The sequence below is a fragment of the Brassica napus genome, chromosome A4 (genome assembly GCF_020379485.1).
Source record: "Brassica napus cultivar Da-Ae chromosome A4, Da-Ae, whole genome shotgun sequence".
NCBI lineage: Eukaryota > Viridiplantae > Streptophyta > Magnoliopsida > Brassicales > Brassicaceae > Brassica > Brassica napus.
Window position 1 is genome coordinate 11,561,857 of NC_063437.1, and position 18,284 is coordinate 11,580,140.

The window sequence follows — 18,284 nt, forward strand, 5'->3', positions numbered from 1 at the left end:
TTTAATATTACTATATTGCTTTACGTTACAGATCATAGCGTGACGTGTTAGTCTATAAATAAATTACCTCTAGGCTTTTGAGTTTTGACGATATTAATAACTTCTAACTATATAAAATAATACTTTAGTATATATGATTCACACTCTAAAGTGGGAGTGGAAATATAGACGTCGGCGTGATTAAGGAAAAGAGGAAAGAGACGATGTCGACGGGGGAGGAAGACGGAGAACCGCTAAGCCCAATGGCGCGTGTGTTTCAATTGCCAGGCAACGACTGCTGCATTATCACCGTTATCGGTTGCAAAACTAAGATCAATGCTGACGTCATTCGAAGTGGCTTGAACCAGAATGTTTTCAAGCATCCTCGTTTCTCAAGCAAACTGGTATAACAAACACTTATTCTACTATATATACTCATACGTTAGTGTGTATTTGACTTGCGTGTTTTAAACTCCATTTCAGTCACGAGATGGTTTAAGTTGGATTAAGACTCAAGTCAACATAGAAGACCATATATTTGTAGCAGATAAAGACCAGAATGAGATTGCAGAAGATGGAGAACTCTTTGTTGAGGACTACGTTTCACGTCTCACAATGATTCCTCTCGATAAATCAAGACCTTTATGGGACATTCACATCCTAAACGTCAAAACATCTGACGCAGACGCGGTATGTGTAATAAGATCTCACCATTCGTTAGGAGATGGAACATCCCTCATGTCTCTCTTAGCTGCATGCACTCAGACAACATCACACCGAGACAAAGCTACTATTCCAGCTCTTAAACGGCGTAAAAGGGTGTATAAAGACAAAGTCTCATGGTTCGTAAGGTTGATACTAGCCATCTTTTCATCAGTGAGATTGATTTGGAACACTTTTGTGGATCTTGTGCTGTTGTTGGCGATTGCTGTTTTCTTGAAGGATACAAAAACGCCTCTAAAAGGCGATGTGGGCGTCGAGAGTAGTCCGAAGAAACTTTGTCACCGGACTGTCTCACTGGATGACTTAAGAGTTATAAAGGAAGCTATGAGCATGGTAAGATTTCGTGTTGATTTTAATTATCAGTAACTTCTTTTTACGGTTTCTCTTTTTGATCTTTTTGTGTTTTTGGCTAGACTATCAACGATGTTCTACTTGGAGTTACACAAGCTGCTCTTTCACGCTACTTGAACAATTTTCCTGGTAAAATACGACTTACCGCAGGTGTTTTTGTAAACCTAAGGCCCGACAAGGGAATCCAGGTTCGAAACGTACATACTTCATCACTGAAATATTCGAAAAAGTCTTTTATGGGATAAAATTTGTTAATCTAATACTAATTTAATCAAATAATTTAATTTAATTTTGAAAATAGTTAGGCCACTCATGATAATTAGTACAGAGATATTTTCATAAGTTATAATTAAATTAAATTTTGTAAAACAGCTAGGCTACTCATGAGGACAAGTACAGAGATATTTTCATTAGTTTCCATAGCTTCTAAAAAAACGTTTTCATCTTCTTCTTTTTTTTGCTGAGATACATTTTGAAAACTTTTAATTGAAATGGTTTTCAATGCATAATAAGAAACAAAATTTATTGTGACATAAGGTAAACCATGCGTATATACTATGTAGCCACTGGCGGATATGATGGCGAAGAATTCAAAATGTAGATGGGGAAATTACTTCAGCTCTATTAGCTTCCCCATCTCGATCTGTTTAGAGGCTGATCCATTAGTGTACCTATCAAAGGCTAAATCAGCTATGGATCGGAGAAAACACTCTCTTCTACCTGCTTTAGCATTTTCGAGTACTGAATTCATCTTCAATACCTTCGGAGCTAAGGTATATTATATTAACTGATCAGACGAGCTCAAATAATTTTCACCATGTGGAATTCTTATAAAAAAAACTAGCCTCTTGTCATTGTAGTTAGGTGGGACATTACTCAAACGTCTTGTTTCGAACACAACCACATTCATTTCAAACATGATTGGGCCTACCGATGAAATCAGTTTTCATGGCCATCCTATTGTGTACATCGCCCCAAGTGTCTATGGACATGCTCATGTAAGTTTTTCTCTTGTTATAACCATATGACTTTCTCTTTTTTTTTTTGTTCATTTCTCTTTATCTTCTCATATCGAGTTTCTCTTCTTATTTTTGTATAGGCATTGACTATACATTTCTTAAGTTATGCGGAAAAGATGGTAATCTCCATTGCGGTCGACCCGAATGTCATACCAAGTCCCCACCAGCTTTGTGATGAAATAGAGGACTCTCTGAAAGCTATCAAAGCCGCTCTCCTAGAAAGAGGATTACTCTAGTAGTGTGGTATTGTTTTTATTTTCTAATCTATATTTAAAAGTGGTAACCTACGGGCAATAAAACTTTTTTTTTGTAAACCATCTGTATAAAAACAGTCGCTCTTTTACAATTACTAAAATTTGGAGTTGATAGCTCAAACACGGTACTACCATTTAACTATCAAAGAAAGTACTGCGAGTATTCTAAGTTCGGAGTGAGAGTCCACTGGCATGGAACAATAGGTATATCCACTGTAGAAACGCAATTTCTACAATAGGACAAACTGATAATTGTAACATTTTACATAAATAAATAGATAAATATAAATACCAATATACAAATTTGGATAGGAAAAGAGTTTTCATAGGAAAAATACTCTTTTTTAAAAAATTCTGTAAGAGCATCTCCAATGTATTACTCCAAATTTTACTCCAAAAATAGTGTAACTTCAAAATGGAGTTGAGTTTTACTCCAATGTATTGCTCCAATTTTTACTCCAAAAAAGAATATTCATTTTTATTTAGTTAATAATTGTTAGTAGTACCTTCAACTTATAAAAAATTAACAATTAACCCAACTATTTTATGTTTACAAACTTTCCATGATAATATATTTTATGTAAATTAAATATTTATCATTAAAAATATAACTAGAGATTATCTTCCATTTTCAATTCGTGCAGTTTTTATCATATGCAATTTTTCTAATTCAAAAATATTTATATGCATTAAAAGAACATAAATAAAAAAAACAAAGTTTTACTTTGTAATTTGAATTATGTATTGGGTCCCATTGTTTGTGCATATATCAAGTTTAACAAGTACAAATATTATCAATCAAAATTTTGACTCACAAGATTAAAAAACTCATCTATTCCATTTGAATAATAACTTCACCGATTTTGGTAGTTTCGAAAACAATTTATCGAATTATTAAGTCACTTATTTATATTATATTATATTAATTTTATATTATTTATTCTTAGTTCTGACTTTTATGAGTTTATATGTAAACTATTAAGTAATATTTTGTGGAGTATTATGTTTTTTCATGCTATTATATTATTGTAAGTATGAAATAAAAACATTAAAGATTAAAAGGATTATTTCATAAATAGAAAAAGTTCAACTCCATAAATGGAGTAACCCTAACCATTACTCCATTTTGGAGTTGAATATGGAGTGGGTTAGAGAAAATTTTACTCCAAAATTGAGTTTGGAGTCAAAAATGGAATAGGGTTGGAGATGTCCTAAACGCGCCATTGTGTAAAGTTTTCATAGAATTCTAAAATCTCAGAATACAACTGCATTTATTTCCATTTCACATCACTAAAGAATAAAACATGTGGAACATATTTTGTGTACTCTTAAGCATAAAAAATAAAATAATCTATTCTATTAAAAGGGAAGCAGTCTTAATAAATCTACTTATAAAGATTGTTTGGACTCTTTCATTTTTTAGTCCAATCTATTATATATAACTAAATCTTATAACCAACTTATTTTATATCAACCAAATAAAAATCCCCTACATTTAAATAAAACATATTTCTGTTTATTGACTTTGAATATTATAATCTAAACTGTCGACCTATAGCCTTTTAAATATGTAAGTAGGTTTTGTATGAACCATTGTTCTATTAGTAATGTTTATATAATATGTTTGTATCGAATGATTGTATGAAATTATTATAAACCAACATTATACCTCATATAACAAGACTTTAATGAACCATATATTAGATATCTATTATTTAAATGAGTCAGTGTTTTCATCACAAAAATATAACAAATTAGTGTTTTCATCAAAGCATTTTAACAACTTACAGGTTTGGTAAAATGTTCATACCTAAGAGAGAGTTATATAAGAGTGTACATATATTTGAACAAAAAAAAGAATACATACAAAATCTTAAATAAATTAATTCATGAATTATGTAATTTAAATAAATTATATTTTGACATCATATGATTTTGTAACATAATAATTTACTAATTCACAAATTTTGTATATAATCCAAAGAAAAACCCGCGCTTTTAAAGCGCGGGTCAAAATCTAGTATTTGTTATTTTTGTTCGTATGAATGTGCATGATATGAGAACGATACAAAGACTTTTTATAGCCTTATATATGCCCATCATATTCATATAATGGAAAAGACCAAATTATAACGGCCATCTACTTTATTAAAACAGAAATACACTTAGAAAATAACCCTAAAAGTTAGACAATATTTACAGTTAAATGCCATTGAGAATTAAATTAATCTTACATTAAAAATGATTGTCTTTTTCACATATTAATTGTTTTCCTAAAATAACTCAAACAAACTACAAAATAAAGAAACATATTATTAATAACTCAATCAACTACATATTATTAAATAAAGGAACAAGCATAAATAATTCCCCTGCAATATCGACACCGTAACATTGCTTATTATATGAGTCCCATCCTTAGCTTACGTAACCTGCACGAACATCAAATTATATAAGCTTTATAAGAAATTAAACTAAGAAAAACTAACAATGATTTTCATATGACTTTGAACAATTTCAGTTCACTTTATTTCACGGTGGTGTCTGTAGCTTATTTGTAACTACCTTATTATATTGAAATATTCCACTGACTTCTATATGTCCAAATAATTAATAATAATAAAAGCTAATATTTTTGAATTGAAAATTTTTTTCCCTCTGCCCCCAACAATCTTCTACTTAGACTTCGGAAAAAAATAGAAACATTTGTTGAATCTACTAAATTGTATCTAAACAAGATTTCCTTTTCAATTTCGGAACAAAGAAGATATATATATATATAATTTGATCTATAACTACTAAACAATAAATGCAATATTCGAATTTAACCAATATAATCTTACTCTTTCCTATTTTGTTGGTTTCACAATAACACACAATAAACAAAATATTCTACATATTAATGCAAACAAGAGATGCCTTGCGAGGGTGGTTAAGATATTTCCTCAACTTTAGGGTTTTGTATTGCGTTAACAAAAATTGACCCACACACTTGCGGAACAAGCACAAGATCTTATCATTTCCTATTTCAAATCATAACCATTAAGATTTTACCATAATTTCGAAAACAAGAAAAAAAATCAACAAAATATTCTTTTCATTTATTTCGCCTAATATGCCTTGCAAAATAAGCAAATATATTTATTCTCAACTAGGGTATTGTCCCTCTACTATATATTCTATCCGAGTACAAACCCATTCTACACATTCTTTTACCACTTACGCTGATGAAACATTAGAAATGGTTTTAGCTGATGAAACTGTTAGTTCTATAATATTTGTATTTTTTTTTTGAATTTTAATAAAGTAGACTTTGAACAAAATCATCTCTTCCTATTTTTGAATGTTTTTTTGTAACTTAGTTTCATTATTATTTTTGGTTTGTCTAAATAATGTATTTGTTTTCAAAAATTTCAATAAAATATTTGAACTTTATATTCAACTTTAAAATAAAATATTTATAATATAATTTAATAAAACCCCAAATATACTTAAACCTCCGATACTTTACTATTTAATTTACCAAATAAATTAAATAAAAATACAATAAAAGAAAAACACAATCTCATAGTTTAAAAAATGATGGCTAATCATATTGAACAAGACACACTGAAATCAAACCTGAAAAACATATGAATCTATAACATAATAAGTATAAACAATTAAATTTATCAAATTTTCAAAAGTTAAAAATATATGATTATGAAAAACAAAAACATCTTTTTTTGAACAAGAAGAAAGCCCCCACGTTCTGTCTTGGATGGTATTACCAATATTTCACATTCTTTATCTAATGGAAACGAAGAAACAGCAACAAACATATATCGTGATATCAATCAAGAGGATGATGATTTTGTTGGAGGATGATGATTTTATTCATAGCCTTTGAATAAATTAATTTCCGTAAAAAATTATACCTTATTTATCTATTTCATATATCATACTAACTCATAATTCTTTATTTCATCATATTTTAATGGTTTTCAATAGAAATGTGGCCCAAATTAAATTAATCATACTTTGTTGCCACCGTGTAATCAAATTATGTTACAGCAATATTTTTATTATGTGATGTATTTTTGTCATTATTTGTATTAAAATTTTGATACATTATATAATGGTGTAAAAAATTTTAATTGCATTACGTAAACAGAAAAAAACACCCGCCCGGTCGGGCGGGACCAGATCTAGTGAGAATTATTTCTCAAGTAATTGTCATAATTGATTTAGGTTATAAAAATCAAATTTACATTAGTTTGTTATTAATGAAAATAATAACGAGATGTTATATTTTTTGACTTATCAACAATAATTTACAAATTGGATTACTTTCCGCGATATCGGAGGATAATATTATTTAAATATTACTTAAGCAAGTTTTTTATATATCTGAAATTTATATTTTTTCCTAAATATGTTAATAAAAATTGATATAGAACTTTCGATTGATTAATAATGTAAGAGCAACATTAAATTTTATTATATTATATTAATCATCTTAACTCGTGCATTTCATAATTATGAAAAATTAAAAATCAAAAAGAAAAACTACCATATATGAGTTGTGATATAGTATTTGTGTCAAATTCAAAAATCGTAAGTTTGAAAATCAATAATATTAAAAGAGAATCATTCTGAAGAAAATCATCAAGACAGTGATCACAGCTCTATCATGTTATGTCATGCTACTGTCTCCCTAAGACAGTAACGAAGAAATTAACAAGTGCGACGGCATAATGGTGGAGCTCAGGAGGAAACACAAGAGGGCTTCTTTGGAAATCATGGGATAAGGTATGTCACTCCAAAGAAGAGGCAGGATTAGGTTTCAAGGATCTCACAGATTTTAACACAGCCATGTTGGGAAAACAATTGTGGCGTCTGATTGAGAAGCCTCATACTTTATTTTCACGAGTGTTAAAAGGTCGGTATTTTCAAAATGCATCACCTCTGGAACCGATCCGTTCGTATTCGCGTCTTATGGATGGCGCAGTATTGAATATGCTAGATCTCTTGTTAGCAAAGGGCTAATCAAAAGGGTGGGATCAGGATCATCTATCTCAGTATGGCACAATCCTTGGCTCCCAACCACACGCTCGAGACCAGAAACAACAATCAACTTACTAGTAACCTTAACCCGGACCTTACTGTGGATTAATTTATCAATCCTACTGCACGGACGTGGAGTACTCAAGCAATCTGATCCATGGTTGGCGCACACGATGCGAAGATTATAGAGAGTATACCATTGAGTCGGACTCATATGGTTGACAGAGATGGATGACATTTCACTAATAATGGCAGGTATAAGGTGAAATCTGGTTACCAGGTAGAGCGGGTTTACCCGGATAGAGAGGAATCACTACCGCTATATGGTCCAAATGTCACACCTCTTAAGGCTTTTTCCTGAAAAATCAGATGCCCACCGAAGATAAAACACTTTTTGTGGCAGATAGTTTCGGGTTGTATTTCGGTAATGAAATATTTGAGGACTAGAGGGATACAAGGGGATACACAGTGTGCAAGATGTGGAGCGGCCGAAGAATCAATAAATCATGTGTTTTTTTTAATGTTCATTGGCAGTCCAACTATGGGCTCTATCAAGGATTCCCTCAAATCCAGAAAACTTTCCAACTCAGCCGCTCTACACAAACATGGATTATTTGTACTGGAGGGTAGTTCCGCAGATGGAAGACCACCATTTTACTTGGATTCTTTGGTATATTTGGAAGGCCAGGAATAACAAGGTTTTTAGCAACATAGATACAAGAGATTCTTTAAAATTGGCAGAAACTGAACCGTTGATTTGGAGAGAAGCCTAAGCATCGATAACTGAGAGGGCTATACAAACTAGGGAGGTGGAGTTACAAGTCTTACCTAATATACCAGGGAGATGGTGTTTCACGGATGGGTCATGGAAGGAGAATGATATTCTTTCCGGACAAGGATGGTATAGTACTGTTGAAGGTTTTGCAGGATTAATAGGAGCAAGAAACACAAGGGAAAGTTTAACACTTCACTCGAAAGTCGAAGCCCTTATTTGTGCAATGGAATGCATGAAGAACTTAAGGCTAAGGCAGTATCAGGTAACGTTTGCAACGGATTGTTCTCAAATGGTGAAGATAGTTTCGGAACCAGAAGAATGGCCGACATTTGCAAGTTATTTGGAAGATATCAATATACTGAAGGAAAGTTTCAATCACCCAGAGCTCATTCATATACCCCGGACGCTTAATACAAGAGTGGACAGTCTTCCACAGAGTGCTAAGTAGAAATCGTCGTTTGTCGTTCATATGAATGCTGAGTTACCGGTGTGGTTTGCAGAGTCTTAGTTGAGTCTTTATATGATGTTGACAAAAAAATGACCTATTAGTTATTTTTGGTTCTACAATTAATTACTTTAATATACACCATTATTATTCAAACTATAGTCTATATATAATATCCAAATTGTTTCATACACCACCACGAACTTATGTTATTGGTCGAATGCTTATGTGAAAGTTTTGGAGATGATATTTTGCAACACTATATTACTCGTCGTCATATTAGTGCTTTCGTTTCATGTTTTAATAATTCCGACTGTTTGTATGGCTCCACCACCGTATTCAAGAGATCTCCCTCTCCAGCTTGTGCCTGTGGCGCTATGTGTTGATCATATCCGATCGAGCAGACGAAAAGACAGAGAAAGAGAACCGAAAAAGAGATAAGAAGGAAATCCTCACTAGAACTCAAACGAAGAAGAAGAATTTCCAACATTCAAAATCTTATTCACCAAAAAACCTTCTTTACCAAAAAATTATTATTCGCTAACCATATACCTCACTTAGCAAGGAAAATCATGGAAAATCATGTACGATGAATACGATGGATTCAACAGTTACAAAACATATAATTTGAAATGCATAATATAAATACAATGCATTTACTTTATATGACAAATCAAATATTTTATTATGTTATTTACTATTATAAAGTAAGTTAACTTCAATTTTAAAAATATTATAAGATTTTCTAGGGTTTTTGCGGATCGGTGTTGGTTCATAGGTTAATAACGGGTTTTTGGTTTTTATCAGATTTTTAATTAATAAGTTTTCATTAAATCTGATTTTTTTTTTAAGAAACAAATCATCTGGTAGAATATCTAATAGAGTGCTATATGAAAAACATAAGCCAGTCGTAATTATATACGGCAACTGGGTTTTGCGGTTCGACCGCGAATTCAGATCGAATATAAAAACACTGCTTATATATTAGTTCATCTATAAACCATATATGTACCGCCAGTAAAAAGAATTAAATAATTTGTAAAAATAGAATGCTTTCTTCGCACCATTGAAATGTATATTCACTATTAGTTCTCAACATTGGGTTTATGTTCGGTGTTTTGGGTTTTGATGTCTTGGTTCTAAAAATTTAGAAACTGTTCAATTATTTATAAAATTTGGTTTGGTTTCAGTTGGATTATTTTAGTTTGGTTCAGTAGCAAAGTTGAGAATCGGCAAATATGCAATAAAAATTGGTCAAACTCAGTCCAGTTCGATTCAAGTTTTTTTGGTAATTAGGAATTTATAGATAAAATATTAGATAATTTGGGTCTTTCAGTTTAATATCAGGTAATTCAGATTGTTTGGGTAAAAATGTCGGATAATTCAAATACTTTTTAATATTTTGAATAAAAAACTATTCGGGTAATTGTTTTGGGCAATTCTGTTTATAAATATTATTTTTAGGATATTTAGTTATTTATAAATTGAATATATTTAATATTTATAAGTATATAATTTGCATTTTAAAATTCAGGGATCCATTAGGGCTCTCGGTTTGGTTTCAATATTTATACTCTAGAGATATATGATATGCTCAGTTATTTGTGAATTTCTTTTCAATTCTGGTTTTGATTTTTTTTTTCAGTTTGGTAAGGTTCAGTTTGTAGTTCCAAATAAATGTGTCCGAACCTATATCTTATATAGAAATTCATTAATAATTATCTAATTTCAAAAAGAAACATGCGCTTTTCAAGCGCGCGGGTAAAAATCTAGTACTTTATTAAATTATTTGGATATAATTAAAATTATTTTGGGGTTTTGACAAATATTTTTTTTTCATCAGCAAATATTAATTATTATCTACATTTTATTTGTGAACACAATTAATAAATAATATAATATTAATTTCAAGACATTCTGAAAATATAATATAGGAGATCCCGTAGACATTCTCACAGCATTTGTATTTTTAATTATTTTTATATTAAATATAATATATTACTCAATAAATTTAAGCTCTGATCAAAAAGTGTATATATATATATATATAAAAATTCAGATAGTTTTAAAATTTAAGATATATATAATTTTGTTTGACTTATAGCTACATATTCATATTGCGATAAAGATAAAAATCATATAAACTGCAATTAAATATAATATTATTTCATTATAACAAATTATAAATTAGTTATTTAAAATAAACTAGTACATATTAAAATACTAAGCCAACTATTATCTTAAAGGCTGTCTCAAGCAAAATATTTCATATAATATAATACATAATTTTTTTTTGAAGATGAAGATGTATTTTTGGAATTATTTTTATAACAAATATGATTTTAAACATTGCATCCAGCAAAATATTATAATTTATATTTTAATTATTATTTATACTTATTTAATTAATTTTAAATAATATGATAAGTTTAAATTGATGAATCCTCAGTAAAAATCATAAGAAGATGATAAATAAACAAAATTATTTAAGATCACTGAGAAGATGACAAGTAAAAAAAATTAACTTGACTTATCAACAGTAATTTACCAATGACTTTTGGTAAGAAACAATAATCTTTTAGATCCGAAGCCCATTTTTTTATATAATTTTTTTACTATCATAAAATAAATCAATTCAATCAATAAGTAAAATTGATATATTATGTAGTTAGTCACAAATGTAAACGATGTCAACAATTTTATAAAGAAAATTGAATTTTTTTACTTATAACTCTTATTATAAAACTGAGGGAATACACAATTTCAAGATTCTAAAGACAAAACAAAAATTTAAAGACGAAAGTGAACCATGAATGCAAATCGATCTTTCTTTTTGGTGAGAACAATAATGACATAAATACATTTTAAGTGAAGAAATGAAAACTTGAGAGACAGGATGCAGTTCAATTGGAGTGAACAGAATCTATTTCAGATTTCCTACAACATTAACCAAGTTAAAACACAATTACCAATATCATTTTGGACTTCTATTTTGCAGGCACAATCTCATGTTGTTTATGTTGCCTTTATTTTTCTTGTAAAAAAGTGGAAAGTTATATTTTTTTTTCAACATAAGCTATAAGATCAATTTGGTTAGCAAAACTAACAGATAACATAGTAGAAAAACAACACCGAACACCACATGTAAGTTGATTGTGAATTTAGGACAAGATTTCTTACATTTTAGAAAAAATTTCAAATATGTATATAGTGAATGCATGTCATTCTTTCGGTGTAGACATAATCTTCATTAATTGGGAACAATATGTTGTAAACACCACTTTTATTATCAATAGAGTATTCATGTACTACCTAACTCATATCAACACTTCACATTCTTCATGTATCAATGAAGTTCATGACGTCTATCAACAAAAATGATGATATTTATCTTGATAATTATATCATTTAAGAATCTGAATATTCATTTCCACATTAAAAAAAATAATCTTTTATTAAAATTATTAAAATCTTTAGTATATCAACTTTTTGGGCCTATTAAAAAAACTGTACTCATAACTTTTACATTTTTACTCTCTTTTGTCATTATATAAACCTCTTTATTTTTATTTAAATTAAAATATAAGCCATTAAATTTATTTTATGTTTTTCTTTTGTTGTTTTAGGACCGGCATTGGACTACTAATATTTAGATTAAATTAATTCACGTAATTAAAATAAGTGTTTCCTTGATTTCAATCAATACTATTAAAACAGAAGCAATTTTTATCTACTTACAAATAGTCTAGGTTGGACCATTATATTTAATTATATTTTCTATTATTTCTACTCATATCTAATTTAATTGTTAAATATACATCATACCTAAAATTAAGGAACTAACAAACTAATCTATTATTTTTTAAACTAATGAATTTAATTTATATTAATACGAAATTCAAATAACTAATCAATTATATTTTAGTTATTAATGTAATAAATAATTATATATATATATATATCTATTCATTCGTATATATACAACTATATATTAATCCAAATGAAAAAAAAAGAAATTTTTCAAAACCCTCACCAAATACATAAAAATATAATTCTTATAGTTAGACTTTTAATATATATATAAATATATATTATAAAATAAATATTAATAGTAATTATATGATGAAACATGTTACTATTGATAGTTTAATGAATATACTTTTACGGGTTACTCAAACGGACATGTAATATATATATATATATATATATATCAAATATAAACTAATTGAACAAATATATTAATACAAATATATCATAGAACATTACATTAACATAAATCGAAGCCACAGAGTAAGAGTCAATATTTTAATTTTTTAAATATAACTATATATATAAATTATAAAAATTAAGAACTAAATATAATAAAAATATATATCAAAATTAAAATAATAAATATTTACATTTCTAATGCGAATAATGAAATTAACTTTTAAATTTAAATAAGCCATAGACAAAACATCAAAAAGCATCTAATAATATGTGAATAACAAAAGTAAACTAACTAAATAAACAATTATATTTTTTCGCAAACGTAAATCATTAATTTGTAATAGACGTATACACATTATTGATGCTGAATCTATTTTATTTTTAGTATGCATCCCCTCAAATATTAATCCATTAACAAGATGGAAATTTAGTTGGACTAAAATTGTATTAAAATTGGAATATCAATTTCATAATATATTCACAATTCATCTGAACATTCATGAATACATATATATATATTACAATACTCTAAATATAATAATAAATCAAACCGGATTACATATTGGCTCATCCATCAGTTCAACCGATAACCAGATCTCGGGTTTTAGCAGTTCTTACGGGTTTTATAGAATTTTTAAATAACAATTTTTAAAAAAAAACTAAAATGGATTACATATGAACCACCGAATTTGGAAATTTAATTGCGGGTTGGGTTGGGTCGGGTTTCAAAACATTGAATATAATGTTTCATTTGTAATATCTAAGTGTAAATACAATTAAAATACAAATTTATATCAAATAAATTTGGAATGTTTCGAAAATAATCCCGCGCTTTGAAAGCGCGGGTCAAAATCTAGTCAGTACAATTAAAACAGTATCTCTTTTTTAGATTTACCCCTACTCTTCACTGTGATATTACTTTTTGCGTGATTATGGATTTGCATAACAATTTAAATCTCAATTAAGGATATAAATCGGAATGAAAAAGACACCAACTAATCAGCAACGATCCTCTCCGTACTTTTATATATCTTGCCTATTAATATAGAGTCAAAACTCTATAAATTAACAATGTTAAGACTATAAAAATTAATTAATTTACAAAAAAATAATCCTTTTTTAGATTTCTCTACTTTAGAATATACTTTTTATAAAATAAAAAATAGTTCATTTTTGTATATATATATATATATATATATATATTAATTAAATTTTAGAAATTTGACTTTTACATTGTTTTTTGTTATACTAATTGTTGAGTACGAAATATGCTTCATAGAATTTAAATGTAGTTTTAGATATAACTTTACTAAATATTATCAAATATACTGAAATGGTACACTGTTTTATTTGTAATTATTTAAATCTTATACATAAATTAATTTATGATTTTAGTGGGATAATATATTTACAAAGGATTTGAAAAAAAAATTATCTTATTATTTTATTGATTTGTGTAATGGTCGAGACCAAATTTTTTTATTAATTTAGCGTGTTTATTAAGTTATCGAGTATTAATTTATAAAGCTTCTATTGTACTACTAATATCTTGGTATATATTTTTTTAATTAAAATACGACGTTGACAACTATATATTGTTTTCGTTATGGCCATTTTTAACATTTGATTGATATAACTTCTCTTTTGTTATGAACATCTTTAATATTAAGAAAACGTGACACATACTATATATGTTCATCTACTCCTACTTTTCTTGGGATGGATCAGATCACCTCTTACGGTGTCGGTGGCCAAGAAAAGGCGGTTCAGCGATTGTCCAAGTTAATGCTTGGTTCTAAAGATTGTTAATGTAGGTCATCTCAGGTTTTAGGCCAGGCAACGTCGACGGCATCCTTTTCTGGAAAATGATTTAGTGTCGCCATCTTCGTGGAAGGAGAATATAAATGATTGTTCATAACTTTGAGGAAGTTGGCTGATCAAGCTATCATCACCACCTCTGGAAACAGAGGGAATACAAAGTTCACAACTCTGTCACATTATCACCTATTAGTCTCCACAGGCTAATAGACAAGGAAGTCCGGATCGGAATGCCATCACAGCAAAGCGCCATAAGAAGAGTTTCAGGAACCTAATGCCTTTTGTGGTTGAGCTGATTATTTCATCTGCTCAGTCGTACTTTTGCTTCACCTTGTTTTTTCACTTCTTTTTGCCAAGGTTTTGCAAGTTTTAGATTTGCCTTTGTAAATCAAACCTTTCATTTTATGATATTTACAATTTAGAAAAGGAAAAAAGAATAAATGAAATACATCTGATCTAAATGATGTTTTTCTTTTCTTTCTAATGGGCTTTCGTCTGAAACATTGATATATATGTTGGTCCATTTGATATCAATATTGACATTGATGTACTGATATTGTAACTGTTATGAAATTATATAATAGGTTTTATATCATGCTTAATACCATAAAATATGTACATTCCTAGTATTTTATAGTTTAGTTTACATCTCAATATCCAATATCTAATACTAGAGTTGATTTAAATATGTGGTTCTTTTAAAAAATATACATTATTAAAATTATTATACAAAACTAAAATAAATTTTCAACCATTTTACTTATTTTAAAATATTAAACCCCTCGATATTATAAATATATTATAACATTACGTAAACAAGATTTCAAAATTGATCCTTTTAAAAATAAGATCTTTTAAATATCTAAACAAACAAACAATCTAACAAAATATCGAAACTGATTCTAAGAAAACAATATTAATTTAGTTAAAGAAAGTTGAAGTAATCACTTATTCTGATAATTTATTTCAAATAGTTATTGATAATTTGATCTCTATAATTATAAATTTCCATACGATTTTATTAGAATCATCAACTTATTGTACATGTCTTTTATAAACTGATGCTAGACACATACTATATAATATTTATCTTCTAAAGGAAAACAAATCAAAAAAATTTAGCAATATTATTAATTATAATTTTAACCTCCTTAAAAATTAAATTATTTTTATGTAAAACTATCACATTCCTTTCGTTTCATTTTAGTTGTTATTTTAGGTTTATGCACACAGATCAAGAAAACATTTAATTTTGCATATTTTCAAAATAAAAATATCATAACCTATACATCTAACTATATTTCAACCAACAAAAAAAAATTGTTAATAAATTTTGCATTGAAAACACAAAACGACACTTAAAATAAAACAAAATTTTAACTCTAAAAGGATAACTAATATGAAACGGAGGAATTGATTTATTTGCAAATATAATATTTTGAAAACTTCAAAGCTTATAATTTAATAAACTATAAATTATTGATAACTCTTCGAAATTAACTTTTGATATATTCAACTTTGTCAAATTCCATCTCCATATATATATAAACTATAAATTATTGATAACTCTTCGAAATTAACTTTTGATATATGCCACATTGTCAAATTCCATCTCCATATATACATCTATTTAAACATACATAATCAACAAAATTATATTCATAATTAGGTTACACATAATTTGAAACATATAATTTTACATTTAACAAATCTTTATATCTTTCAGTGGAATTATTCAAAAAAGAAAATAAATCCACATTTTCAAAGCGCGGATCAAAATCTAGAAAATGATTAAGGTTCATGGTTGGTTCAGTAGTTTGATTAAAGATTCATTAATATTTCTACACCAGAAATACATTCAATTTTGTATTCGACATGACGGCTTAGGTGATGCAATCATACGTGAATCCTCAAAAAACATGTAGAATTGTCGAAAAAATGGCTAGAGATTTTAAAAGGGATCTAAATTCCGTATGTTTATTATCTTAATTTCCATAAAACCAAAATACAATAAAAATTTATATAGATTAGTTATTTGACAACAACAAAACATTCATAAATAGGTTTAAATGGATTATCTAATAGATACTAATAGGTATAACTAACTAAACCAGCTTTAGGTTAACCAATTTTTTGGAATTGTTTTTGTTATATAAAGAGAAGAAAGCCGCTGTTAGTAGAAGAAAAAAAGATCAGAAATGATGAAGCTGCGTTTGAGACGTTATGAGACTAGGGAAACCCTAGAATTTGAACTGGCTGATACAAGCAACCTCCATGATCTCTGCCATCGGATCAGTTCATCTACGCCTTCCTCCGTTCACTTCTCCCTTAATCGCAATGACAAGCCGTCTCCCAAGGATACACTCCGATCTCGTGGTATGACTCCCAGTGACCTCATTTACTACTACTCTCAACACCCCTCTTCTCCGATTAATATTGAGATCGTTGCATCTGCTGGAAGCAAAAGGTTAAGCGTACCATTTCTCTTGAAAAAGGTATTACTCGAGAAATCTGGTGATGAAAGTGGCTTGACTATCTTGGCTACTTCAGTTCACGCCGTCATGTTAGAATCTGGATTCTTGTTATTAAACAATCGTGGCTGCTTTGATAAGTTCACCTTTTCTAAAGATCTGCTTACTGTATCCCTAAGGTATACTCTCCCTGAGCTAATCACCAAGACGAGGGTTGAGTATGTGACTGTTACGTTTCAGAGCTTGAGCAATACGATTGTGGTCTACGGATCGCTAGGAGGCCGTGGGTGTATGGTGAAAAGGGTTAGTCTCAATAAGAATAGGTTTGTGTCCGTTATCGATTTGGTTGTGGATACTTTGAGGTTCGAGAAACAAGCCTCTTGCAGCAGCTACCGCGACGTGTTCACGTTCTGGAAGATGGTGAAAGATGGTCTTTCTATCCCGTTGATGACGTGTCTTTGCGAGAAGTATGGTTTGGAACTTCCACCTTGCTTGATGTTTCTACCAAGGGAGCTGAAGATGAAGATACTTGAGTTGGTTCCTGGCGACAGTGTTGCCAAAATGGCTTGCGTATGTGCGGAGATGCAGTGTCTGGCTTCAGACGATGGCTTGTGGAAACAGAAGTACTTGGAAGAAGCCAAGTATCTCGTTGTGAATCGATCAAGTGTTTCTTGGAAGGCAGAGTTTGCTGCTTTTTGGAAGCAACGCCAAAAAGTTAGAAGTGACATGGAGATAAGTCGTCGCAGCGTGACTAGTCCTGGGATCATTGCACAGTCTCGCGCTGACCGTATCAGTAGTCTTCGTGCGTACCGTAGACAACGCCGTCAACGCTGATGCCCCTTTCCCTTTCCGAATGTTTAATGGTGTTTTCCATATTAGCTAATAAATCCCTTGGATATTTTTTTATTCTTTAGATAGGTCTTTTGTTTTAGGATTAGTTTTCTCTTCTCCTTTGCCCTGCTTATGCTATTTGGTTGTTATTTTATATCTTTAAATAAAGCTTTTGACCAACTTATGATTAACATATTGCATAGTGTTCCTATATCTATAAAGTTCCTTGGATTATTTACAAGCGAGATTCAAACTCTCATTTTCATTTTGCCACTTTAGATCCTGCTTATATGGATGAATCTAAGGAAGATCATCATTAACTATTTTTTTCTTTCAAATAGTGGTTTTTAGGTTAGCCCAATT

General features: G+C 29.3%; 2 protein-coding genes across 2 annotated transcripts; both read left to right on the forward strand.

Annotated features, from left to right (window-relative positions):
* The first annotated feature begins 203 nt into the window (after positions 1–203).
* On the forward strand, positions 204–3,109 carry LOC106454456 (wax ester synthase/diacylglycerol acyltransferase 7-like). The gene is made up of 6 exons (XM_048778149.1): positions 204–383; positions 457–1,035; positions 1,116–1,241; positions 1,617–1,826; positions 1,914–2,051; positions 2,153–3,109. The coding sequence occupies exons 1-6, from the start codon at positions 204–206 to the stop codon at positions 2,306–2,308; spliced, it is 1,389 nt and encodes a 462-aa protein (XP_048634106.1). The 3' UTR covers positions 2,309–3,109.
* Positions 3,110–12,613: 9,504 nt separating this feature from the next.
* On the forward strand, positions 12,614–18,105 carry LOC106454455 (F-box protein SKIP22). The gene has a single exon (XM_013896575.3). It carries the CDS (start codon positions 16,818–16,820, stop codon positions 17,922–17,924), a length of 1,107 nt encoding a protein of 368 aa, XP_013752029.2. The 5' UTR covers positions 12,614–16,817; the 3' UTR covers positions 17,925–18,105.
* The last annotated feature ends 179 nt before the right edge of the window (positions 18,106–18,284 follow it).